The sequence below is a fragment of the Peromyscus californicus genome, unplaced genomic scaffold (genome assembly GCF_007827085.1).
Source record: "Peromyscus californicus insignis strain IS unplaced genomic scaffold, ASM782708v3 Scaffold_5__1_contigs__length_169319896, whole genome shotgun sequence".
NCBI lineage: Eukaryota > Metazoa > Chordata > Mammalia > Rodentia > Cricetidae > Peromyscus > Peromyscus californicus.
This window is the reverse complement of record NW_026294573.1, coordinates 32,398,818-32,424,489: the sequence shown is the minus strand read 5'-3', so window position 1 is coordinate 32,424,489 and position 25,672 is coordinate 32,398,818. Positions and strand designations below refer to the sequence as shown.

The following is a 25,672-nucleotide window of genomic DNA, read 5'->3' as shown; positions in this document are numbered from 1 at the left end:
GAATCCACAACACTGTAATAAACTACATATTACCACTGGAGTAAACGGCACGTGTTTCCAGAAGGAAGCATGGGAAAGAGGAGGAAAAGGAGGCTCTTTAGGTGAATTAAGGACAGCTGAGATGGAGGTGACAAAGGTGGTCTCCAGCAAAATGTTTCTAGGGTGTGGATATCTAGGTCCTCACAGTCCTCTCCATGTTCCCAATTTCAGCACACTTCCGTCTTGCTGGATCTGTAGCCACAGCGTGACCTCAGTGGAGCACATCTGCTTTGCCTGATGCAATGTGCACCTAGTATAAGAAGATACTCAATAAAGACTAGTATATTCCTGAATGGGGCAGTGTTCCATTTTGGTCTTGGTCAAGTGAGCTGCATATTGCTAATCACCCACAGATAACAATGATAAACTCTGGTCAAAATGTATAGCAACCATACCTAATGAAGTGGGGCTAGAGAGGCTCAGCAGCTAAGAATACTTGTTCTTGCAGAGGACCACGGTTCAGATCCATGGCTAAAAACCATCTAGTTTATAATTTGAGTTATATGTATATATATGTATATATAACTCAAGTTATAAACTAGTTATAACTCTAGTTTCAGAAGATCCCATGCCCTTTTCTGGCCTCTGCAGGTTCCTACATGCATATGGCACACATATATACACCCAGGTCAACACATGCACACACAGTTAATTAAGCAAATGAAGTGAACTAAGACTCAGGAAGGTAACCCAGTGTAGCTAGCAATTAGAAAGTGATTCGTCATTTAAAATGAGAGCCACAGCCGACAACATGAGGTAAAGGCAGCTGCCACCAGTCTGCCAACCTGAGTTCAACCCCAGCAACAATGTGACTGGAAGAGAGCATCAACTCTCACAAGTTCTCTGGCTTCCATACACTCGCTGTGGAGTGCAGCCCTCCCCCCCCCCCCAAAAAATAAAATAAAATGGAAAAATGAAAAAATGTTTTAGTAGGGGTTCTCTAGAGTAACAGAACCAAGAGGATGTGTGTGTGTGTGTGTGTGTGTGTGTGTGTGTGTGTGTGTGTGTGTGTGTAATCAATTTAAGTGAGCTTTAAAACAGTTACAACAGCCCAATCATACCCGAGAACCCAGCAGTTACTCGGTCCTTGAGTCTGGGAGCTTCAAGAGTCAGAGTAGCCCCAGAACAGCTGGCTCTCACAGTCCACGAGGTTGGCTGCCTCAGTAGTTCCAATCTGGCACCAGGAGCTCGAGGTTTCCTGGAGAGCTGCTGGTCCCTATTCCACCATAAAAACCTGGAGGCACTGGTTCTATTGTCAGGGAAGGAATTCGCAAAGAAAGTGACAAGGGGGGAAACCAACTCAGCAAAGAGAGGGAGGCTGAGCAGGAAGAGAGGAGAGAAAGTTTTCTGATAGACCCCATGTGGTGGTATTGTGTTCCCCAAAATATTGTGTACCCTAATAAACTTATCTGGGGTCAGAGAACAGAAAAGCCTCTAGATACTTAGGATAGGCAGTGGTAGCACACGCCTTTAATCCTAGCATTCCATAGGCAGAAATCCATCTGTTCAAGGATACAGCCAAGCATGGTGACTCATGCCTTTAATCCCAGAAAGCGAGCCTTTAATCCCAGGGAGTGATGGTAGAAAGCAGAAAGGTATATAAGGCGTGAGGACCAGAAACTAGAGGCATTTGGCTGGTTAAGCTTTTAGGTTTTGAGCAGCACAGTTCAGCTGAGAGCCATTGGGATGAGGACACAGAAGTTTCCAGTCTGAGGAAACAAGACCAGCTGAGAAGTTGGCCACGTGAGGTTAGCTGTGGCTTGTTCTGTCTCTCTGATCTTCCAGCGTACATCCCAATACCTGGCTCAGGTCTGATTTTATTAATAAGACTCTCTAAGATTCATGCTACAGACCCCTTTTTATCTGGGTAGCTACTGAAAGAAGCTGTCCCCAAATGGGGCAGGTCTTCCCCATCAATCAAGGCAAATGGGACAGTTCTTCAGGTGAGGCTTCTGGTCAGGTGGTTTCAACATGTGGTGAGTTGACATTAAAACCAATCATCATAGCAAGGGATCCATCAGGGAGTGGTGGTGTGTAGCTATAATGCCAGCACTTGGGAGATGGCACCAGAAGGATTGGGAATTGAAGACCATCATCTGTGTTTCAGTTACTCTTCTATTGCTGTGACAAAACACCATGACCAGGAGCAACTTAGAAAAGAAAGCATTTAATTGGGCTTACGGTTTCAGAGGGCTAGAGTCCATGGCGGTGGGCTGAAGGCATGGTTGCAGGAATGGCTGAGAGCTCACGTCCCGCAAGCAGGAGACAGAGAGCACACTGGGAATGGGGTAAGTCTTTTGCACCCTCAAAGCCTGTCCCCAGTGACACATCTCCTCCAACAAGGCCACATCCTTCTCAAACAGTTCTACTACTGGTGACCAAGTATTCAAACATGAGAGTCATTCATATTCAAACCACCACACTAAGCAAATAGTGAGTTTGAGGCCATCCTGGGCCACTTGAGACCCTGTCTCAAAACAAAGCACCTGTAACTCCAGCTCCAGGGGATCCAGTGCCCTCTTCCAGCCTCACTGGCTAACTGCAACTGTGCTGTCACAGGCTGAAAGACGGAATCTCAGCTGAGAAACCAACCGCCTCCATCAGATTGACCTGTAGGGAAGCCTGTAGAGCATGTCTTGATTAATGATTGATGTGGAAGGGTCCAGCCCACTATGGGAGGTGCTATCCTTGGGCAGGTGGGCCTGGGCTGTATAAAAAAGCAAGAGAGTGAGTTATGTGCCTCTAAGGTCTCTGCTTCAGTTCCTGCCTCCAGTCCCCGGCCTAGCTTGATGAACTGTAAACTGGAAGCTGAAATAAACCATTTCCTCCCCAAGTCGCAATGTTTTATCGCACCAACAGAAAGCTAGCTAGAGCACCGACTAACTAATTAAATACACAAATCTTGCTGGCCTAGCATTCAATTTCTAGTGGAACAGTATTGTAGCTGGAGAATTTCTCTCCAGCACCAGCCAAACCCCACCAGTCCTGGAGCCCACTTATAAAATAAACACACCGACTCTTATATTTAAACTGCTCAGCCATTCGCTCAGGGCTACCATTGTCTAGCTCTTACTCTTATACTCAGCCCATTTCTGTTAATCTATATGTTGCCACGTGTTCTGTGGCTTTACCTGTTGCCTCTACAAGATGCTCCCTGAACAGCAGCTGGTGTCTCCTTTTTCTCTACCTTCCTCTCGTTTCCTCTCTCCTCTCTCTTAGTCCTGCCTATACTTCCTGTCTGGCTACTGGTCAATCAGTATTTTATTTATACAGAGTGATATCCACAGCACAGTATTTCAAAAATTAAGAAATTTCAGAAAAATTAAAGCTTGCACTTGTCACCAGAGGAACTAAGTGTTGGAAATGATGAAGTGAGAACTCAAGCTTGGATGGGCGTTGTACCAAACCTGTGGATTTACAGAAAGACAAGGACCAGAGACAGTAAATGTGCTGAGAAATGAGAAAGGTATTATTCTTTACTTTGAAAATTCTTTAAAAATCAATGGGCTCTTAGGTGATGTGAGTAAAATGATGGGAATGCCCAGACTTCATTCCCCAATGGGGACATCAGTCTAAGAGCAAATAGGCGAGAATTCCAGAACTCAAAGCTGGGGATACGGCTCAGGTGGTAGAGCTCTTGCTTAGCATGCACAAAGCCCTGGGTTCAATCCCCAGCACCACTTATACTGGGCATGGTGATGCACACCTCTAGTCTCAACACTAATGTTGTGAAGACAGGAGGATCACAAGTTTTAGTTCATCTTTGGGTATATTGCAAGTCTGAGGCTAGCCTTGGACACATGAGACTGTCAGAAAAAAAAAATTCCAGAATCCAGTTTGGAAATGACAGGGCTGTAGGCAAGTACAAAATGAAGAATAGCCTAACTGAAATATGATATATATATGATGCTCTATCTGCATATAGCCCTGCATGAAGTCAACCTCTGGAAAAGCTGTCAATGCTCTTAACTGCTGAGCCATCTCTGCAGACCAGCTGGGACAGTTTTATGTCAACTTGGCACAGGCTAAAGTTATTTGAAAGGAGGGACCCTCAACTGAGAAAAAGCCTCCATAAGATCCAGCTGTGGGGCATTTTCTTAGTGACTGAGGAAGGAGGGCCCAGCCTACTGTAGGTGGAGCCATTCCTGGTCTGGTGGTCCAGTGTTCTATAAAAAGGCAGGCTAGCTGGGTGGTGGTGGTACACGCCTTTAATCCCAGCACTCAAGAGGCAGAGGCAGGAGGATCTCTGTGAGTTCCAGGATAGCCTGATCTACAGAGCGAGTTACAGGACAGCCAAGGCTACATAGAGAAACCCTGTCTTGAAAAGCAAAAACAAAAGGCAAAGAAGGCTGAGCAAGCTAGTAAGCAGCACCCCTCCATGGCCTCTGCATCAGTTCCTGCTTCCAGGTTCCTGCTCTGCTTGAGTTCCTTCGATGTTGAACAGTAACATGGAAGTGTAAGCCGAATGAACACTTTCCTCCCCAAGTTGCGTTTTGGTCATGGTGTTTCATCACAGCAATCAAATTCCGTCTCTGTTCAAATATGAAATAGCCCTGTAACTACAACTTAAACTTGAAGTAAAGAAAAGGAACGCTGCATGAAATCTGAGGAGATGTAAAGGGACACCTGCCTTTCTTCTCAGGGAGACACTTCATGTCCTGTGGGTTCACTGTCAACACTCCCCCTGGGCCAGGGCCTGACTGACCCTGTGGGCTCCCACTTCCGGGCTTATTCTAGAAGGGAAAATTTTTGTGGTGTGCAGGGCATAAGAAGGAATTCCAGTTTTGATTTTTTATATCCTTGGGAGGCTATTAACTATCTTCTTCCTCCTCTTCTTCCTCACCATTTTGAAACAGTCTCCTGTGTAGCCCTGGCTGGCCTGAAATCACTATACATAGATCAGCCTTCAACTCACAGAGATTCACCTGCCTCTGCCTGAAGAGTGCTGTGATCCTCAGATAAACTTTATTGGGGGACACAGATAAAATATCAGCACAAGTCCTAATACAGGAGACACGGTATGAGGTGCTGCAGAGGACAGAGGCAGCCCAGTCGTGGATCACTTGACACTTGTCTGATAATGGACCTCGTACATGCAGGTGGTCTCACAGGATTATATAGTTGGTGCAGTTGAGTTTGTGTGACTACACTTTGTGATGTTTGATAGTCTAAGGGACACTCTCCACAGAGTGTGTACTCCTCCTTAAGATATAATTGTAGTAACCTGGAGAGATGGCTCTGTGCATAAGAACACTTGCTGTTCTTTCCAAGGACCCAGGTTCTGTTCCCAGAACCCACATGGAAGCTTATGCCCTTCTGTAACTCCAGTTCCAGGGTGTCTGGTCCCCTGTGGGGCACCAGGCATGCATGAACTGCATAGTCATACACGAAGGCAAAACACTTTTACACATAAATAAAGATTAATTTTTTTTTTTTTTTTTTTTTTTTTTTTTTTGGTTTTTCGAGACAGGGTTTCTCTGTGTAGCTTTGCGCCTTTCCTGGAACTCACTTGGTAGTCCAGGCTGGCCTCGAACTCACAGAGATCCGCCTGGCTCTGCCTCCCGAGTGCTGGGATTAAAGGCGTGCGCCACCACCGCCCGGCAAGATTAATTTTTAAAAGATATAATTGTAGAAGGTCAAGTGGAGTGCCTCTGGATGTTTGGGAGGGGAAGACTTGAAGGACAGCATGGTCAAGGTCAGGTCCAAATGCTAACAGTCTCCTGCCTCAAGGATGGAAGATGCTTGGGTCTCACTGGTGGCCTCCGGAAGATCATCCTTCTAGGTTGATGGAAGCAGGGAGGCAAGAAGAAAAGAGGTATAGACAACTCCACTGGAATTAGTAGTGGAGGGCTAGAATAGAAGCAGATGGAGAGTTCCGGAGGAGGCTGGCTCAGAAAAGATTTTGGTGTGTTTTAATATGGCAGGGACCCATTTGTCTGTGGAAAGAACCAAGCCAGTTAGAAAGGACCCGGTAGGGTGGGGGTCCTGGCCAGGTATGCAGAATGGTGAACTTGGGCTCCAGAAGACAGAGGACTCAGACAGGCCTGGCTCAGGCTAGAGTAATGGACCTGGCTGCCGATCAGGAGAAAGGTGTTGATCCTGGAGGGCAGGGTGGAAAGGGACTTCGATGGCCTTCTGTCTTTTCACAGAGAAAGTGGGTCATCGTTGTTGGTCCCGCATTCCGGGATGCTTCTGGGACTTCCTAGCTGGCGCCTCCAGTCAAGCTCAGAATGAGGTCCTAGGGTGGGCGCAGAAGACCCGCCCCTAGCCGGGCGGAGCTGGACACCTCCTTCCCGCAGGGCTCTCAGGTGACAGGCCTGTGGGTCCCTGCCCCGCCCCGCCGCGTATTCAGGAGGTCCGTGGCTCAGAGAGCAGTCCCTGCTGCCTGTGCGTGCGTGGACCTAGCTTCCTCGCTTCGAACCCGCTGCTCGCCATGACCACCGCTCCCACGCCTCGCAGCCTGGTCATTTTCCTCCAGGTGCTGGGGCTCGCCCTGGCTCAGATCGTAAGTCCTGCCGCCTCTTTGGCACCGGAGTCCTGGGTGCGGAACGTGGGTTTAGGATCCAGGAGTTTTGGGACCTGCTCCAGTGCGTCCCTAGCCGGAGGGGCAGCTGAGGACAGAGTCGCTGGGAGGGTGCATACCCGACACCCAGCGGGCAGTGAGGGGACATTGACCAGCCCTGGAGCCAAAGCGACCCTGTCCCGGGATGCTCGGCCTTGCCTGAGAGAGGCAGCGTCGGGCAGGAGCTGGCGCAGGGTCCTGGCAACAGGGAGAGCCCAGGTGGTGGTGGAGACAATGGTGGGCATTCAGTCGACAGCGGAGCCTCCGCCTCTGGAGCCTCCTAAGGGGCCCGGACTCCAGCCAGACTTCCCTGTGGCCCCTCTGCATCTCCTCTGACCGACTTGTGAGCTCCTGTCTCACTTCAGAGGGACGGCTGGGGGCTGGGAAAGGTATGCTCCGAGTGGGACCTACCGGGGACCTTGGGCCTGATGCGGTCCCCCAACCCCCACCCCCCGTGCCAAGTGATGTTGGTTGTGGGGTGCAGCATGCCTATGGGGAACCAGTCTGGCACTTCTTGACCTGGGGAGGGTACCTGGCGCCAGTGGGACATCTTCCTGACTCTGGGCTGGCCCATTATGAGGACCACCTCAGGGAGGACCAAGTGAGAAGAGTCCCAGCTTCCCTTCTTCACACTTGCCTTCTCTGCGGGCATCTAACCCCCACCGGGGGACGAGGGAGAGGTGTTCGTTCACCACTGTATCTGTTGTTGGTTGGAAAACAGTAATAGTTCCAAGTGCCATTGACCGAGGGCCAGGCACCACCTCACATCATCTGTGGTTTGAGCGAATGGTATCGTCATCTATTTCCCACCACGACAGTGCAAGAACAGTGTGGTCCAGGGGAAGACGTCGGCCGACCTAGGGTGCATTCACTCTGTGACCACTTACCTTTAATCTTTCTGTGTGTGTTTCTTCATCCTCAGCCTGTCACCCCAATAGTACCCCCGACAGTTCTGAGTAGTTAATAAGATAATGAGTGAGATGCACACAGTACCTGGTACACAGTAGCATCACAACAAACTCCCCATGGAGTTCCGTTTCCTTGGGGAGTTGCGGCCCTAGTCACCCTCAGGGTTTCCAGCAGCCCCCCTTTACCCCCCCCCCCCCAACCCAGTTCTGCTCACTGTCTGAGGGCTGCATTCTTGTGTGTGTTTTCAGAGAGGTCCGCCGGGAGAGCCGGGTCCTCCAGGGCCACCAGGGCCACCAGGAGTGCCTGGTTCTGATGGCATCGACGTGAGTATCTAACTTCAGACTTGAGCGGAAGGAAGGCTGTCCACAGAGGAGAACTTTGTGAGCGCAGGGGTGGGGACGCCTGGAGGTTGAGCACCCCCTGTTGCCAGCAGGCGGCGCCTGCAGAGACCACAAGGAGCCGTTTGTTAGTGAAAACCCCAAACCAACCCTGAAACGCAGAGTCTGTCTTAGCCACCCTGCAACAAGGGCCTGCTGTTCTGTGCCGGCCTCAGCTCACAGCGTGTCCTCATCCCCCTTCCTCCCTTCCTCCTCTTAACCCCTCAGGCTGTCTCCTGACACACTAGCACTTCTTTAAGGTAGCGGAGGAGCCTCGTGAAGATTGCTCGTCTGCTGGGGCCACGCTCCCATCTCTCCTCTTTTGCTTTAGCTCCCCGGCTTAGAACCCGCTGGGCTTGTCCTCTGCTCTCCTAGCATGCTGAGGGTTAACCACCTCATTCTGGAGGCTCCCCCAGGAGGTCGGCTGACTGTTTACCGTTTGGACAGACTTCTATTCAGTCTGGTGCCCCCACCCCCAAACGCAGGGCGCTGGACCCCAGCCAGGCTCCGGCTGCTGCAGGCTCCGGAATTCTCGGGGGCCTCTCTGGGGCTAAATCTGACTCCATGGCCATGCCAGTCTCCCACCAAGGGTCCTTTGTCACATGGAAAAGAGATCCTTTTCTTGAGAACATTTTTGAATCTCTCCCCTTGCAGGCCCCCTCGATCCTTGCCTCTGCCGCAGTCTCTGGCTTTCCTGACTGAGAGTCGCTACCCACCTCATTTCCCTCCCCATCAGATTTCTCTAAACGCCTTTTTAAAAAATTATTTTTCTCTTGCTTAACGCATCAGTTCTCTCAACTAACTTGAACCCCGGGAACTTCAAAGCTAGTACCTTACCAACACCAGCATGTCTAAAATCTACTTGACTACATGCCCCTCTCAGCTGGCTTAGTGTTGACACACATACTTTGTTTTGTTTTCATTTCATTTAATTTAGACAAGGTCTCTTTATGTAGCCCTGGCTGTCCTGAAATTCACTGTTAGACTAGGCTGGCCTTGAACTTACAGGCTTACACGTGTCTCTGCTTCCTGGGTGCTGGAACTAAGGCCTGTGCTCAGCTGAATTTTGTTTGTTTTGAGCAAAGGGAGCTTTTTTTTAAAAAGAAAAAGGTGCAAATCTCGGCACAAGGGAGGAGAAGGCTCTGAGACCGCCAGCCAGACTTGTCTACACCCACTTGGGGAAGCATGAGCCACGGATGCTGTCTCATCAGCTTGTATCTTGCAGGGTGACAAGGGGCCTCCAGGAAAAGTCGGTCCTCCGGTGAGTGCTTTTTTTTCTTTTTCTTTGACCTTTGACTCTCCCAGTACTTGCTGCCCTCTGCCTAATATGCTCTGCTTCTAATTTCAAGGGATCCAAAGGAGAGCCTGGCAAACCCGGGCCGGATGGGCCAGATGGGAAGCCTGGCGTGGATGTGAGTACCTGAGGCTGGGGAGAGTCTGATTCTGGCTTCTTCGTGCATGTCTTGTTAGAAGGGTAGCAAGATGGCAGCTCTATGGCCATTCAGGCTCTTTTTCATACGGCTGTGACCTCAGTCTCATCTCATATCTACCCTGACTGGAATTCTTGGATCTCTGGCAACTGGGAGCCAGAGAGGGGCTTTGCTTTCTGTGAGCTGCAGGACTGTCCCACTTGTCTGTGAGGACTCGGTCTCATGTCTCTAGAGACTGCACTGTCTTTGTGTATCCTGTCTGCGCTCCCCACACCCTCACCCCCATCCCGATTGCCTTGCTTACCCCCTCTGCAGTTCCTGCACAGCTCAGGGAAGGAACACCATTACAGAGTTCCCAGGGACCTCAAAGCCACAAATTCCTGAGGACTGACAGTCTCAGGGAGGTGGAGACAGTTATTTGGTGGAAGTACGTGGGCAGGTTCTGAAAGATGGGGGGTAAGAGAAACCTCTTTGAGCTTTGACTGGTGTGGCCAGGGCTGCAGACAACAGGGCCTCTTTAAACTCCTCATCCATACCCTACAGAGATTACAAAACACACTGCCTCACTCTAGCAAGCCAGTGCTTATGTCTGCCCAGAGAGCTAAAGGTGTGAATTCATCTGCAAATGAGAAAATGAAGATTATCAGAAGTTGCCAAGAGCAGACATTGAGCACAGCACCAGTCCAGGTCCAGGTCCAGGTTGGGGTACCCTAGACTCGAACTGTGAGGAGTGAGGCTGAGCCCACAGGTCTTGGAGTCTTAGTTTCTAATCTCTTAAAGGAGGGTAATTGGGTTGAGGGTGTAGTTCAATGGTGGACTGCTAGCATCTGGGCATGGTAGTACACATCTGTAAGTCCAGCACTCAGGAGGTGGGGGAAAGAGTCAGAAGTTCAAGTCATCCTCGAGTACGTAGTGAGTTGGAAGCTACCAACTCAACAACACAACAAAAGGATAATTGCCAGGCGTGGTCAGGAATACCTTTAACCCCAGCACTCAGAAGGCAGAGGCAAGTGGATCTCTGAGTTCCAGGCCAGCCTGGTCTACAGAGCAAGTTCCAGGGCTACACAGAGAAACCCTGTCTCAAAAATAATCAAAATAGGGCGGGAGAGATGGCTCAGCAGTTAAGAGCACTGGCTGCTCTTCCAGAGATCCTGACTCCAATTCCCAGCAACTGCATGGTGGCTTACAACGGTCTGTAATGAGATCTGGTGCCCTCTTCTGGCCTGCAGGCACACATGCAGACAGAATACTGCATACATAATAAATAAATAAATAAATAAATAAATAAATAAATAAATAAATAAATAAATAAATTTTAAAAGGAGAATAATGGTTTTGCCTGCCTCCCAGGATTCCTTTAAAAAGAGAGGAAGGGGGAGAGGGGGAAGTTAAGGTCCCCAGGCCTCCAGCCAGTATGGGAAGCCTAATGAGTCCCCTAGACTTGTCCTTCTCTGTGAGCTAAGGGTAGGTGCGCCTCAACAATCCTACCATCTCTTTCTTCCCCAGGGTTTAATGGGGGCCAAGGGTGAGCCTGGACCCATGGGGACCCCTGGAGTCAAGGTAAGTGGCGGCTGGGTGCTCATTGAAAACAAATTAAGGTCGGAGTTGGGAGGCACTACAGTAGAGGGAGGTATGGACCCCAGAAGACTCCAGCCTCTGAGTCTCTCCCATTGCTCCTGCAGGGTCAGCCTGGCCTCCCAGGGCCCCCTGGCCTGCCGGTGAGTAGCACCTGCAAGGGTGTGGAGGGACCCTCTGAGGATGGGAAGACCTGGGGAGGGGAGCCGTGAATCTGATTTCCTTGATTTCTATTGCAGGGCCCCGGTTTTGCTGGCCCTCCCGTAAGTTCTAAGGGTTGGGGCAGGGAGCTGGGGAAGAAGAGGAGGGCTTCTAGGGGAAGTCCCCATCCTGAGGAATGACCTGCATGCTGTGCTGGTGCCGTGAATAGGCAGCTTGCTGAGTCTGGAATAGTTTGGTCCTTCTAGCCCCGCAATCCGGTCTCTCTGGAATTGTTTAAATAGTCATGTGGAGAAGACACTTTTGGTGCCTGTCCCTACCTTCCTATCTAAGGTGGCTGACCTGGTGAGGCATCCCAGAAAACTGCCTCTCTGCCCTACAGGGACCACCTGGACCCGTTGGCCTCCCTGGTGAGATTGGAACCCCAGGTCCCAAGGTGAGCCCACTGACCCTCAAACTCTTTCCCTTGCTCTGCATGCCTAGGCTGACAGTCTGGGGCAGGCTTTCTGGGAGTTTCTGGGTTGCTCTGCATGCCTAGGCTGACAGTCTGGGGCAGGCTTTCTGGGAGTTTCTGGGTTGCTTCTGGCTCACAAAGAGCTCCTCCAGGCCTGGGGCAGAACCCTTTCCTGCTGAACCTGGGACGGGACTGCAGCAAGTCTTCCTAGGAGGCTGAGGGATGGTGCCACCTGCCAATGTCCTGGATCGCCTTACTGTGACAGCTCTCCGGAGATGCCCCAAAGGGCGGCGGGGATGGAACAGTGGTAGGAAGTGGAGGAAGAGCAGGATAGACTGGGGCAGGCAGGATGGTGTTGTGACTTGGGCTCTTCTTGTTTCCAGGGGGACCCAGGACCAGAGGGACCATCAGGGCCCCCAGGACCCCCTGGGAAACCGGTAAGTGTCCTCAGCCCTCCTGAATGGCCACGTGTTCCTGAGGAAATGGCTTGCAGTGGGGATGGGTCAGGTCATGTCTCATTCTTATATATCTCCTCTCAGGGCCGACCAGGAACCATCCAGGGCCTAGAAGGGAGTGCAGATTTCCTGGTGAGAGATAGGGTCTGGAGAGACTGACAAGGGCTTTCAATGGGAGATGGGGAGGGAGTTCTGGGAAGCATTGCTCAGCTGGCCCTGGCCAGGCAAGAGACCTCTGGCCTTATAGAATTTTCTTTCCAGTGTCCAACCAACTGTCCAGCTGGTATGAAAGGCCCCCAGGGGCTGCAAGGAGTGAAGGTGAAGAGGAGGAGGCTTGTCCTGGGAGGGTGGAAGGGGTGCTTGGAGGCGACCTGGGACTGAGTTCCCTCCTTCTCTTCAGGGGCATCCAGGCAAACGGGGGATTCTGGGTGATCCTGGTCGCCAGGGGAAGCCGGTGAGTATGAGGGCTAAGGGCCAGGCGTGAGGGTGAGGGTTATGGGGAGACAATCCTACAGAGATCTGCCTCATTCTTCATCCCTTCCCCTGTCCCTGTGGGCCCAAGGGACAGATCCTTGAGCTGGGAGGCAGGAGGCCAATGTTACACACCAATGGTTCCCCCCTGCTCCTTTTTTGGTTTTTCAAGACACATTTTCTCTGTGTAGCCCTGGCTGCCCTGGAATTCACTCTGTAGACCAGGCTGGCCTTGAACTCAGAGATCCACCTGCCTCTGCCTCTGGAGTGCTGGGATTAAAGGCGTGCGCCACCACTGCCGGACCCAATGAGTCTCTTGTTGAGTCCTTTTTTCACATGATCTGGATCAGTGTGGTTTCTAATTGCTCTGCCTGGCTGGCTGTGTTGGGAAAGGTTGCTGGTGTCTGTTTGCTTGTATTTACCTGTCAGTCTGACAGCTCTCCCTTGCTCTTAGGGCCCCAAGGGAGATGTGGGTGTCTCTGGAGAACAAGGCATTCCCGGACCACCGGTAAGAAACACCTCACTGTTACGCCCTTTATCATCCTGGGGGCCCTTTAATGGGGCTATTCACCTGCTTTTGGCCTCTATAAAAGAAATCTGTGTCTGGCTGGGAGTGCCTGGGTGGGGTGAGAGACTGAGACTGGCTGATTGGATAGAGTGGACTGGACCAAGGCTGCCCACCTGAAGGCCTGGCTAAGGTCCAGGCCTTGCACTGTTTCCTTAAGTGCCCCTGGGAGGTTCCTCCCTACATCTGAGCAACTTTGTACAACAGGAAATAAAGACACTGTGCATTTCAAAGGGGCATTGTGAAAAGGGATGGAGGTCAAAAAGGCAGCTCTCTTCACGGGCATTTGTTTGTCTGTTTGTTTTCTGACAGGGTCCCCAGGGCACCAGGGGCTTCCCAGGCATGGCAGGACCTAAGGGAGAGATGGTGAGTCTATGGGTGTCCTTCAAGAGTTGCTGGGACCAGTACCCTGGCCTTCCGAGTCCAACCGGGACCGACACAATCTTTTCCTTTCCCCAGGGTCCTCGTGGATACAAAGGCATGGTGGGCTCCGTCGGGGCTGCTGGGCCACCGGTAAGCCTGCTCCGGTCCCCAGGCCCGTACTCTGGAGGTTTATGGCTTCAAAGTGGGTGGTGGTCTTCATGGGGTCATGTGACTTGGACTCTTGTCTCCTTCATGCCAGGGTGAAGAAGGCCCCAGGGGGCCACCAGGCCGAGCTGGTGAGAAGGGGGATGTGGTAAGTTCTCAGGCACCCCTCGTCTGGTGAGAACCCCAGGAGAGTACTGGGAAGGGATCATCTCCATCAAGGCTACTTACTGTGTGTGCACACATAGGCATTTATGTATGTGCCTGGCAGTCTGCATGGGGGTGACTTCTGGGTGTGTGTGTGGCGGGGGAGTGTCTGATGACCTGTGCTGAGAACCCATTTAGCTTGCTATGGTCGGACTTCACTAGAAGCCTTGGAATCCAGTCCTGTTGCCGACATTGGGGCCAGACAATGAAATTCCAGCAAATTAACCACAGAACTAATGGGATTTGGTCTGGATCCCAAGGCCTCTACCACAGTCACTTAAACTTACTTCCTTCTTTCCTTCTGATTCATAGACCCTTTTTCTGAGCAAGGTTGTTTGTTTGCTTGCTTGCTTGCTTGTTTTGAGACAGGGTCTCTCTACATAGCCCTGGCTGTCCTAGAACTCCCAGAGATCTCTCTGTCTCCGCCTCTCTAGTGCTAGGACTAAAGGCGTGCGCTGCCACTCCCGGCTTTCTGAGCAGTTGTAAAATCACAGAAAACTGAGCAGCGTGTGAGGGGCTTGGGGAGCCTGCATGGCTGCCTGGGGAGGAGGAGTGATTTTCTTCAGTGCGGCAGCCGCTAGTAAGTTGCCGTATGCTAGTAAATAATCCCCACCTACGCACCTACAAAAGCAGCTCTCACCAAAAAAGGCATGGCGGTGGCCTGAGTTCAGATCCTGGAACCCACCTAAAGGGGGAAGGAAGGAGAGAAGTCGCTGCATAGAGTTGTCTTCTGATCTTCACACAAGTACTATAGGACGTGCGTGTTCCCTAACACACACACACACACACACGCACACGCACACGCACACGCACACGCACACACACACAAATAATAATACCACCAAACAAACAAAAGGCATAAGGGGGAGCTCACCGAGAAGAAGAAGGGGTTCAGCAGGGGAGGAAGGTGGTTCAGCAGGGGAGGGAGGTGGTGAGAGAGGGTGATAGAATTATGAATGACCAAAATACATTATATACATGTACAGAACTGGCAGATCATTTTTTCAAAATTAAAAATACATGAGCTTGGCATGGTGGTGCACACCTTTAATCCCAGAATTTGGAAGGCAGAGACGGGTGGATCTTTGTGAGTTCAAAGGCAACCTGGTCTCCATAGTGAGTTCCAGTTCACTTTCGGCTACACAGTGAGACCATGTCTTTTTAAAAAGGGGCTGAGGGCCAGAGAGATGGTTCAACAGTTAAGAGCAACTGTTGCTCTTCAGAGGACCCAAGTTCAAGTCCCAGTACCCACATGGCTGCTCATAACCTTTTATAACTCCAGTTCTAGGGGATCCAACACCTTCTTCTGGCCACCTTGGGCATTCTGAATGCATGTGGTACAAAGTTACCATTACATTTAGCAAGAGCAAGGTCATTTGTGGAAATTGTAATTTCAGTGACTTGGTGAGTGGAAAACCTGGATAGAGTGGGTTTAATGGAACATTATCTACTTCGCTGTGTCACCACAGAGGGTTAATTGGTATACCCCATTTAAAGGACACTTTGAAAGTATCTATAAGAATTCAAATGTGCATCTTTGACCTAGTAATTATACTTTTTTTTTTTTTGGTTTCTCGAAACAGGGTTTCTCTGTGTAGTTTTGGTGCCTGTCCTAGATCTAGCTCTGTAGAACAGGCTGGCCTCGAACTCACAGAGATCTACCTGCCTCTGCCTCCTGAGTGCTGGGATTAAAGGTGTGTACCACCACCGCCCAGCCCTTAATTTTATCTTTAAAAATTATTATGTTTAGGCCAGGCAGTAGTGTCACATGCCTTTAATCCCAGCACTTGGGAGGCAGAGGTAGGCAGATCTCTGTGAGTTCAAGGCCAACCTGTTTTATAGAGTGAGTTCCAGTACAGCCAGGGCTGTAGAGAGAGACCCTGTCTTAAAGAACAAACAAACCAAAAATTATTACATTTAATAATTTTTTTTGAGGTCTGGAGAGATGGCTCAGTGGTTAAGAGCACTGGCTGCTCTTCCAAAGGTCCTGAGTTCAATTCCCAGCAACCACATGGTGGCTCACAACCATCTGTAATGAGATCTGAAGCTCTCACTGCCATACATGCAGACAGAGAACTCATACCTTTAAAAAATACATAAATAAAATAAATTAAAAAAATAATTTTTTTTGAGACAAGGTCTCTATGTAATAGTCTTGACTGTTCTGGAACTTGATATGTAGAACCAGGCTGGCCTCAAACTCATGGACCGTCACCTACCTCTGCCTCCTGAGTGCTGGTATTAAAGGTGTGTGCTACCACACTTGGCCCAATATTTTAATCAAATTTAGAAATCTATTATTATCATTATTATTATTAGTAGTAGTAGTAGTAGAGTGTGTGTGTGTGTGTGTGTGTGTGTGTGTGTGTGTGTGTGTGTGTGTGTGTGGTATGTATGTGCACAGACGTGCCTCAGTATGCATACCGGGGTCAAAGGACAACTTAACAGGAATCAGTTCTTTCCTTCTACCTGAGAATTCTGGAAACAAACCCAGGTCATCAAGCTTTCATGACAAATACTTTTACCCACGGGGCCACCTCACCAGCTCTTAAACTGGGCAAAAGGACATATATAAAGGAGTGGGTGGGTTTTTTTCTGTGTGTTTTTTTGGTTTTGGTAAAGGTAATTTTTGTGTCACTATTTGTAGTGGTGACAGAGTACATAAGTCACCACATGTTATAAGGTATTATTTCCTAACATTATCTCTTTACTGTTGTGGGTAACTTCTAAGATGTATTGTTAACTGGGGGGAGTGAGATTAAGGTAGAAAGGAAATTTGTGTTACATTAACAGAATGAAAAACATAAATAAATAAAGACAGATGATTTTTTTGGGGAAAAAAAATAAACCACAAGCAGAATTTCAGTTAAACTGTATTTTTTTTTTTTTTTTTTTTTTTTGGTTTTTCGAGACAGGGTTTCTCTGTGTAGCTTTGCGCCTCTCCTGGAACTCACTTGGTAGCCCAGGCTGGCCTCGAACTCACAGAGATCCGCCTGGCTCTGCCTCCCGAGTGCTGGGATTAAAGGCGTGCGCCACCACCGCCCGGCGTAAACTGTATTTTTAATGCAAGTTTTATAATACATAGAAAAGTAGAGAGGCCACTACAGGGAGCTTAGCCACAACAGCCTTCTCTACACCTCTTTCCCCTCCCACCCACACCTCCTTCCCTGTCCCCCCACTTCCTTCCCTGTCCCCCCCTACTTCCTCCCCTGTCCCCCCACTTTCTTCCCTGTCCACCCCACTTCCTCCCCTGTCCCCCCCACTTCCTCCCCTGTCCCCCCCACTTCCTCCCCTGTCCCCCTACTTCCTCCCCTGTCCCCCCACTTCCTTCCCTGTCCCCCTACCTCCTTCCCTGCCCCCACTGTCCATACTGGTTGATACTTTGCTCTGACATTTTCAAGAGATCCTTGGCTCATCTCATTTGCCTCCACACACTTCTGAGTGAATGTCTAAAAATTAAAGACGTTTCTTCACAGAATCATATTATTGTAAGGGCTGGAGAAAGAGGGCTGGAGAGATGGCTCAGAGGGTAAAGATGCTTGCCCCTCGGACTGACAACCTGAGTTCTTCCCCAGAATCCATGCTGTGGAAGGAGAGGACCAGCTCCTGAAAACTGTCCTCTGACCTCCACATGTGTGCTGTGGCGTGCGTCCCGACCCTGCCCATGGAAATAAATAAATAGATAGATAGATAGATAAATATGTAATTTAAAAATTACAAAGAAAATTAACAAAAGGTGCAATTATTCTTTAACATCACTAAGTAGCTAATCCATCTTTAGCTTTTTCTAATTTTCCCCATACTATTCATAGCTCTTATTGAAATCAAGACGCCTCCCCCACTATGAAGCCCACCCATCTCTCTTGGTGACTGTTTACCTCAGTGATTGCTGTCTAAGAGTGCAGGGCTTCCAGGAACCCCTGCAGTGCCCTCCCTGGTCCAGGTGCTTGTGCCGATCTGGACAGCCTTCCCTTAGTGTCAGGGCAGAAGCAGACTTGTGAGTGTCTCCGTTCAACCTCTGCAGTCTGGCCCAGGCCACAAGGACTCTGGGACCCGGAAGCCATTGTCTCGACTGTGCTGTTCTCTCTCCATGGCCAGTTAGGCTCAGCACTCTAAAGGTGACGGATCTCTATCTACTTTGCAGGGCAGCCAAGGTGTCCGAGGACCCCAGGGGATAACAGGCCCAAAGGGAACCACGGTAAGGGACCAGAGTCCAGGCCCTGGCCCTAGTCAGTTTGTCTGCATCCCTGGATGGAGAGGAAGCTGGGGGTCTGGACTGAACTCTGGCAGGCTGCTGGCTCTGTAACCTGCAAATAAGCTTTCTTTTAGTTTAGCCCCTTTACCTGCAAGTAGTGGGGAATCAGGGCAGAACAGTGGGAAGCTTGGCACCTGAGCAGTCACCCACACAAAGGAAGGGTGTGGCCTGTCCTTCTTAACCCCTTCCCTAGGTCTGGGGTTTCCTGAAGTGACCAGAGCCTCTCTGCTTGCACACTGCAGCTGTCACAGAAGCTCATGTCACAGGGTGGGTGGCTTGAACCCATGGGTCTTCCCATTACGAGTCTCCCTTGAATTTCCTTCCTGAACAGGGTCCTCCAGGCATTGATGGCAAGGATGGGACCCCGGGCATACCTGGCATGAAGGTAAGAGTCAGGAGCATTGGTGGAGCTGGCCAGGGTCAGGCCTGTTCCTCCGGTGAGCCCTGTCACACCAATCCTAGAGGCTTCAGAACCAGCCGCTCTCAGTGTATTCCAGGCAGCCCTCCTTGCTTCTGGGTCTGATTCCCTGCCTGCACATAGGTGGGAGCCATGAGCCCCCTCAGGTTGGGGCTCTAATTTGTCTTTCTGGTTGTTTGTCCCCACAGGGCAGTGCAGGACAGGTGGGGCGGCCAGGAAGCCCAGGCCACCAGGGCCTAGCGGTGAGTATCAACTGAGGCTACCAGGGCTACCCACAGGCAAGTTGATCCTCTTGGGCCTCAGAGGGCTGGTCACTCGATTTCCTGCCTCTGTGTGAGAGCACGAGAGACTGAGGAGGTCAAAATCTGCACCTGAGCTCTGACCCCGTCACCCCCGTCTCCTCATTACCGTCTATGTGGCTCCTGACCTGGTGTAGATGGCCTCATCACTTGGATAATTTTTGTTTTGTTTTGATTTTCAAGACACGGTTTCTCTGTGTAGCCCTGGCTGTCCTAGAACTCACTCTGTAGACCAGGCTGGCCTTGAACTCACAGAGATCCGCCTGCCTCTACCTCCCGAGTGCTGGGATGAAAGGCGTGCGCCACCACCGCCTGGCCACAGTAGCTTTTCTATTTCCATATTATTAGGCCTTTGCTGGTCTCTGGTCTTCTTGATTCACCTTTTCGTTCAGCCTGTGATGCTCACCCTCTTCCCTCCTGAGGGCGCAGACTGCCAAAGCCTGCTTCTCTGTGCATGTGTAGACTAGTGTCCCCTGGACATGGACGCTGATAGACAGGCCATTGTTCAAAGCTCACTCCTCTGCCACTGGGACTCACAGCAAGAGTGAAAAGCCAGCTAAGCTCACGATACCGCGGCTGGATCTTTGATTGTTTAGCTCTCACAAGGAGGAGAAAAGTCTGGATTGGACATGGAGGAAACGTGGCAAGTACCCATCCCCCCATGCCAGGGCAGAAACTGACACCATCTTTTTTCTTTAGGGTGTACCGGGTCAGCCTGGGACAAAAGGAGGCCCCGGAGACAAGGTGAGGAGACCCCTAAGCCAGGACACTTGGTTCTACTTGGACAAGGGGACCAGAGAGTGAGAAACGGGGCATGACTCAAGGATTATGAGGCCCAGTTCTCACCCAAGGCTTGAACAGCCCAAACCACACTCCCTTCTGCCGCTGCCTTGCCCCTCCCTCATCCTGGCTTAGCAGAAGCGGGAGGGATATGGTCTGGAATCCAGAGGAGAAACAAACTCAGGAAAAGCAATGGAGCCCAGAGGATCTGATCAAGAACACCCTGCACCCTTCCCTGCTTATTTGGTTGTAGACTTTGTACAGGGTTCCTGGGCCTACCTGAGGCTAAGGGCTGACTGGCAGCTGTGTTTTCCTGCAGGGCGAACCAGGTCAGCAGGGCTTCCCTGGAATCTCTGGTCCTCCGGGGAAAGAAGTGAGTATCCCTCTCCATTCTCGCTGGAGGGCTTTGGTCCTTCCAAGTCTAAGGTCCTGACCTCAGTGTAGGGCCAGAGTGAGGCTGCGGGATGGAGCCCAAACCTGGGGAGTGACTTGAATCTGGTGTCCTGTCCCACTGACCCAAGCAAGCCTGTTCTGCTTTCTGGGTCAGCCTCCTCAACTGAAGCCAACTAGCTGTTCCAAGGGTTGGGGAGGCTGAGCCAGGGCTGGAAGGAGGGTCTCACCAGGTCTGCTGATTATTCTCCTTTCTCCTCCCAGGGGGAGCCAGGGCCTCGAGGAGAAATTGGTCCCCAGGGCATCATGGGACAGAAGGTAAGTGGTCCCCCCTCCCCCATCCTTGCAGCGGCTGGCACTGGGTCCTCTCTGACAAGGCCTCAAATGAGTGTCTGTGAAAAAGAGTAATAAGAAGGACCCCTGCTGGTGACAACCAGAATGGATGGCACTTGTCTTGCTAGAGCCGGATCTGACCTAAAAGGCTGGCCCTGCTGAGAGACCAGGTGTGACCTCCTTTTTCCATTTCAGGGTGACCAGGGGGAGAGGGGACCAGTAGGGCAGCCAGGCCCTCAAGGACGACCGGTGAGCATAGGCCAGCTGAGGGGGGCAGTGGGCTCACAGCTGGGTTCTTTAGTTTACTTCATTGTTTTGTTTTTTTCCACCACCTCAGGGCCCCAAGGGAGAGCAGGGTCCCCCAGGTATTCCAGGACCCCAAGGCTTGCCAGGCATCAAAGGAGATAAGGTACCACCGGAGGCTGGAAAACACCAGGGAAAGGGACCCAAGTCTGGGCTGCGGCGGGCCGAGTGGGGAGGGGTTTAGACCAGGGGGAGCAGGGAGCTCGGGGCCTCCCTTCCCTGGAGAGGACATTTCACTATGTCCCGATCTCTTTTTCCAGGGTTCCCCAGGGAAAACCGGGCCCCGAGGCGGAGTGGTGAGTTCCAACGCCCCAGTTCAGCTCACAGGCGTCAGATGCCTGGGGCGTCGGGTCTGTACACACACCTGCAGACCCTGCGCCCCTTGTCTTCGCCCCCACGGCGCTTGACACCAGGTTCTCTTTCTGCAGGGTGACCCAGGGGTGGCCGGTCTCCCGGGTGAGAAAGGGGAGAAGGTGAGCGGGCACGGGAGTGGGACGGGAAGTCGGGGGCTGGTCTGGGGTCCCGTCCACTTCTTGACCGTGCTCCTTCTGCAGGGCCAGCCTGGAGAGCCGGGGCCCAAGGGACAGGTGAGCCCCTCCCCTCTATTCTCCCTCTGGCCCCGCCCTCTCCTTTCTCCCCACTCTCCCCTCCCTCTGGATGGCGTCTTACTCTGCGATTCCATGGCAGCAAGGAATCCGTGGAGAGCCAGGATACCCTGGCCCCAGTGGGGATGCGGGCGCTCCAGGAGTGCAGGGCTACCCCGGGCTTCCTGGACCCCGAGGACTGATGGGAGATCGAGGTGTGCCAGGACAACCTGGGAGACAAGGTGTAGTGGTGAGTGGACCGCAGGGCTAGGGGATTCTCTAGGAAGGACATCTTCTTGGGGGTGCAGCAAATTGCCCAAAGCTGGGAGTTCCCAGAGGGCCTCTGGCTGCTCCAAGACTGGCCCCAGATCAAGAGAATGGGTGTGACACGTGCCCAAAAATGTTTGGATAGATAGGGGCGGGGTGCGGAGGCAGGTTGCTGGAGTGGGTTGGTTCTGGCAACCAGGGCTTGCTTCATGAATTTATCCTGTGCTCTTAGGGCCGAGCAGCCAGTGAGCAGCACATCGTGGACGTGGTGCTGAAGATGATTCAAGGTGAGGGCAGAGCTGCAGCCCCTCCCCTCAGTCCATTTCAGTACCTGGTCACCCTTCACCAGCCTCTCTCTATGTGTCTTTGCTCGAGGGTCTGGAGTCCCTGGTGTGCATTCCAGCTCTGCCTGCCGGAAACGGGGGACCTTTGGATAGACCCATAAAACAGGGCCTAGGGAAGGGGAAAGCTCCAAGTGGGGCTTGTCTGTCTGCAAGCTCAGGGGCCAGGGGCCATCAGGATGCCCTGTCTTCTCCAGGCTCATCTCAGACCCTTCTTCCTCCTCTTCCCTTCAGAGCAACTGGCAGAGGTAGCTGTGAGTGCCAAGCGGGAAGCCCTAGGGGCAACCGGAATGGTGGGTCCCCCAGGACCTCCTGGGCCCCCTGGATATCCAGGCAAACAGGGACCCCATGGGCATCCTGGCCCCCGAGGCATTCCTGGCATCGTGGGAGCAGTGGGTCAGATTGGCAACACTGGACCCAAGGGTAAGCGCTGCTCTGGGGCTGGAGCTGGGCAAGGGGGACTGGGTCAAAGGCGGCTTGGAACAGGAAATGTCAGTTCTTTTTTTTTTTTTTTTAAAGATTTATTTATTTATTATGTATACAGTGTTCTGCCTGCATGCCAGATCTCATTACAGATGGTTGTGAGCCGCCATGTGGTTGCTGGGAATTGAACTCAGGACCTCTGGAATAGCAGTCAGTGCTCTTAACCACTGAGCCATCTCTCCAGCCCGAAATGTCTTGGATACTTTCCAGAATACACCTTATCTGATATGTAATCTCCCACATTTTATCTGGATCTCCCTTTATCTAAGCAATCCTCTGTGGTCATTTCTAACTTTCTCCAATAGCATACTGGCGCAATGGATGTGTACGAAACAAATTAAGTAGTGGGAGAGATGTTTCTCAGTTTGGGAAAAGACACTCCTTTTTGTCTCCAGGAAAGCGTGGAGAGAAAGGTGACCAAGGAGAAATGGGACGTGGGCACCCCGGGATGCCCGGACCCCCAGGGATCCCAGGTAACACCTCGGTCCTGTGCAGCCATCCTTGCGTCTCTGAGCTTGGGGAGTAATGATCCTGGGTTTTCCGCATAGAAGCCTGGCACTCAGCCAAGTCGGAGCACCTGGGAGTCTTGGGGTTCTGGCCGGGAGCTGGCAGCTGGGACTGTTGGGCAGTGTCTGTGTCTTCCCTCAGGGATTGATATTTGTGGCCTAATTTTCCCTGCCTGAACAATGTCCCAGAGTCTTGCTTCTCCTCACAGGTCTTCCCGGCCGGCCTGGTCAGGCAATCAATGGCAAGGACGGAGACCGAGGATCCCCAGGGGCTCCAGGGGTGGCTGGCCGACCTGGCTTGCCAGGCCCAGTGGGGCTGCCCGGGTTCTGTGAGCCTGCTGCCTGCCTGGGGGCTTCAGCCTATGCCTCTGCTCGCCTCACAGAGCCTGGGTCCATCAAGGGGCCATGAGCAACCAGCCAGGACAGAGCCTATTAGCATCTTGGGTCCCCTCTGGGTGAATATGCACCCCAGCTCCAGCCCAGGAGGCTAGATTTATCTCAGGACCTTTTTTGGAACCCAGAGGTCCTGAAGACAAGTTCAGTGAGGGGAGGGGTCGGTGAGGGAGAGCACTGGAGTAAAGGTGAGGCCAACAGGAGCAAGTACTGGAGAGCCACCACTCCCGAGGGAACAGGGTGGCCTTTCCTCCCAGAGTACCAACTATCCCTCATCCTTGCCATTCTGCACTGGCCTTCCCACCCTCGGGGCAGGAAGACTGAGGCCTCTGATGACCTTCCTCCCCTTCTTACTGTCTGGACTTATTTCCATTGGGTGTCTGCTGAGGGTGAGGACCCTGAGTTGGCAATCCTTAGGCCAGCCCCATTATTTCCTTCCCGCCTCCCGTCTGAGTATTTAAACACCCATCTCCTTTGTTTCTGACATCACTGCTCTCCAGTCCCTTCGCCCACACCCACTCTGGCCTTTGTGTAAATAAAAGTTCCCAACTTGGTTACAAACTGACTTCTTGTGGATGAGGATGGGAAGCTGTTGCTGGGTCTCCACTGCTTGGGCCAAGTGGCTAAGGGCTCACAAATGGGAGGGGAAGTCTGGGCACATCTTAAGTTGTGGGCACTGGGTAGGCAGGCTTATTTGAGAAACTTCTGTGGTGAGAACCAGAGGGTCAAGGGCGGGGTGTTGATCCACCCAGTAACTTTGGGCAAACCTCTTTAAGTCTCTTTGTGTAGTGGTGTTTGTATACTGGCTTGCCAGGGCTCTCTCCCTCCCTCTCCTTCTCCCCTCCCCCTCCCCCCCTTATCCTTTCCCTTCATTTCAACCAGGTCTCATGTATTCAGGCTGGCCTTGAACTTGCTATATAGCTGAAGACGACTTTCTGCTGGGATTACAGGTGTGCACCACCACACCATTTTTGTGGCACTGGGGATCAAACCCAGCGCTTCATGCATTGCCTATTAGGCAAGCACTCTGCCCGCTGAGCTACATCTCCTGGTCACACACACTGCCACCTGCTGGCCTGTCTCAGTGGCCCCTGTGTGCTAGCTCTGGAGCAGGAGCTCGGAGTGGAAGATTGGCGGACGTGTGTGTGTGTGTGTGTGTGTGTGTGTGTGTGTGTGTGTGTGTATGGTGGTGGTGTTGGGGAGATGGGAGACTTAGGCCTTGATGAAACGATAAGGGGCACTGACTCAGATCGGCTCTGTCTACCCCGGCCCATTGTTCTATCGGCCAGCCAGGAGCTTTTGAAATGAGATAGTGTCTTAGTCAGGGAGAGTATTGCTGTGATGAAACACCATGACCAAAGCAACCTGGGAAGGAAAGGGTTTGTTTGGTTTATGCTTCCACATCAGAGTTCATCATGAAAGGAAGTCAGGATGGGAACCAATGACAGAGCAGGAACCTGGAGGCAGGAACTGATGCAGAAGCCATGGAGGGGTGCTGTTTACGGGCTTGCTAGTCATCATATCTCCACTCCCTCCCACCCCTACTACCCTCACCCCTACCCCTCACCACCACCGAATGGCTCACTCAGTCTGTTTTCTTATAGAACTGGAGACTACCAGCGAGGGATGGCCCCACCCGTAACGGGCCGGGCCTTCCCACATCAATCACTAATTAAGAAAATGCCCACAGGCTTGCCTATTATGGAGGCATTTTCTCAACAGAGGCTCCCTCCTCTCTGATGACTCTAGCTTGTGTCAAGTTGACATAAAACTAGCCAGCACAGATGGCCAGTTTTTTTTGTCAGTACCAATCTGGGTATGTGTTGTCCCCAAAGGAAGCACTCTGCATCCCGGGCCCTCCTGCAGGCACACAGCACTGTAGCCCAAGGCCAAGTGCCTGCTGAAGTCCTTCCTGTCTTCTTCACTAAACACGTTTCCCATTAGGGACTTAACCAACCACAAGCTGGGGTCAGCCAGGAAGGACTAGCTGTGGCAGCACCAAGGGCCACCAAGGTGGGTTTATCTTTAGTGCTTTGGCCAATCCTGTTATGGCACCCCAGCCTCCACAGAGAGCCCCTGGTGTGCGGCTGCCAGGAAGCCCGTGGAATAGAGGATCCAGGGCCTAGTGAAGGGAGGGGAGAGCTGCCCTGGCCCTGAGCAGGCAACTTGCTGGTGGGTGGGTTTCACGCTGATCACATGAGTGTGACCTGTGAGTCTCCCATATGCCCTTCTGAATGCATCCACATGTCCACAGGGACATGGTGGCAGTGACTGGTCTGGTGCCTGACTCCTTGATGTCTCTTCATGTGCTGGCTTAGGAGCCCTTTCCTGGCCCTCTGTGACTTAATGAGACAGGACACACAGGATGGTTTTACTGACAACAGAGAAGCCGATGGGTCCCAAATGGCACCTCATTTCTGTGAGTGAAGCATTCGAAAGAGCCGAAGGGGGCTGATCCCTAAGGACCAGTGGCCTGTGCCTTCTGCAACTTCCTGGTGGGTGGGTTTCACGCTGATCACATGAGTGTGACCTGTGAGTCTCCCATATGCCCTTCTGAATGCATCCCTGTGCTCTGGCCCAGTGTTCCTACTG

At 51.8% G+C, this 25,672-nt stretch overlaps 1 protein-coding gene and 1 long non-coding RNA gene across 3 annotated transcripts; one reads left to right on the top strand and one right to left on the bottom strand.

The window, feature by feature from the left end:
• The first annotated feature begins 5,500 nt into the window (after positions 1–5,500).
• Col9a2 (collagen type IX alpha 2 chain) lies at positions 5,501–23,645 on the top strand. Its single transcript, XM_052717617.1, has 32 exons — positions 5,501–6,544; positions 7,759–7,833; positions 9,113–9,148; positions 9,237–9,299; positions 10,824–10,877; positions 11,000–11,035; positions 11,132–11,155; positions 11,434–11,487; positions 11,889–11,942; positions 12,045–12,092; positions 12,222–12,278; positions 12,361–12,414; positions 12,886–12,939; positions 13,309–13,362; positions 13,456–13,509; positions 13,619–13,672; positions 17,873–17,926; positions 18,315–18,368; positions 18,590–18,643; positions 19,400–19,444; positions 19,800–19,853; positions 20,135–20,188; positions 20,399–20,452; positions 20,541–20,612; positions 20,767–20,802; positions 20,935–20,979; positions 21,061–21,093; positions 21,194–21,340; positions 21,590–21,644; positions 21,933–22,121; positions 22,577–22,654; positions 22,897–23,645. Exons 1-32 carry the CDS (start codon positions 6,473–6,475, stop codon positions 23,094–23,096), a joined length of 2,067 nt encoding a protein of 688 aa, XP_052573577.1. The 5' UTR covers positions 5,501–6,472; the 3' UTR covers positions 23,097–23,645.
• On the bottom strand, positions 6,762–7,840 carry LOC128097245 (uncharacterized). 2 transcript variants are annotated; one of them, XR_008213818.1, is made up of 4 exons: positions 7,725–7,840; positions 7,489–7,553; positions 7,134–7,301; positions 6,762–6,981 (listed from the first exon to the last, which is right to left on the bottom strand). It is a non-coding gene; the product is annotated as an uncharacterized LOC128097245 (long non-coding RNA). The 2 variants fall into 2 exon arrangements; XR_008213817.1 differs by having other exon boundaries at positions 6,762–7,301.
• Positions 23,646–25,672: the final 2,027 nt, after the last annotated feature.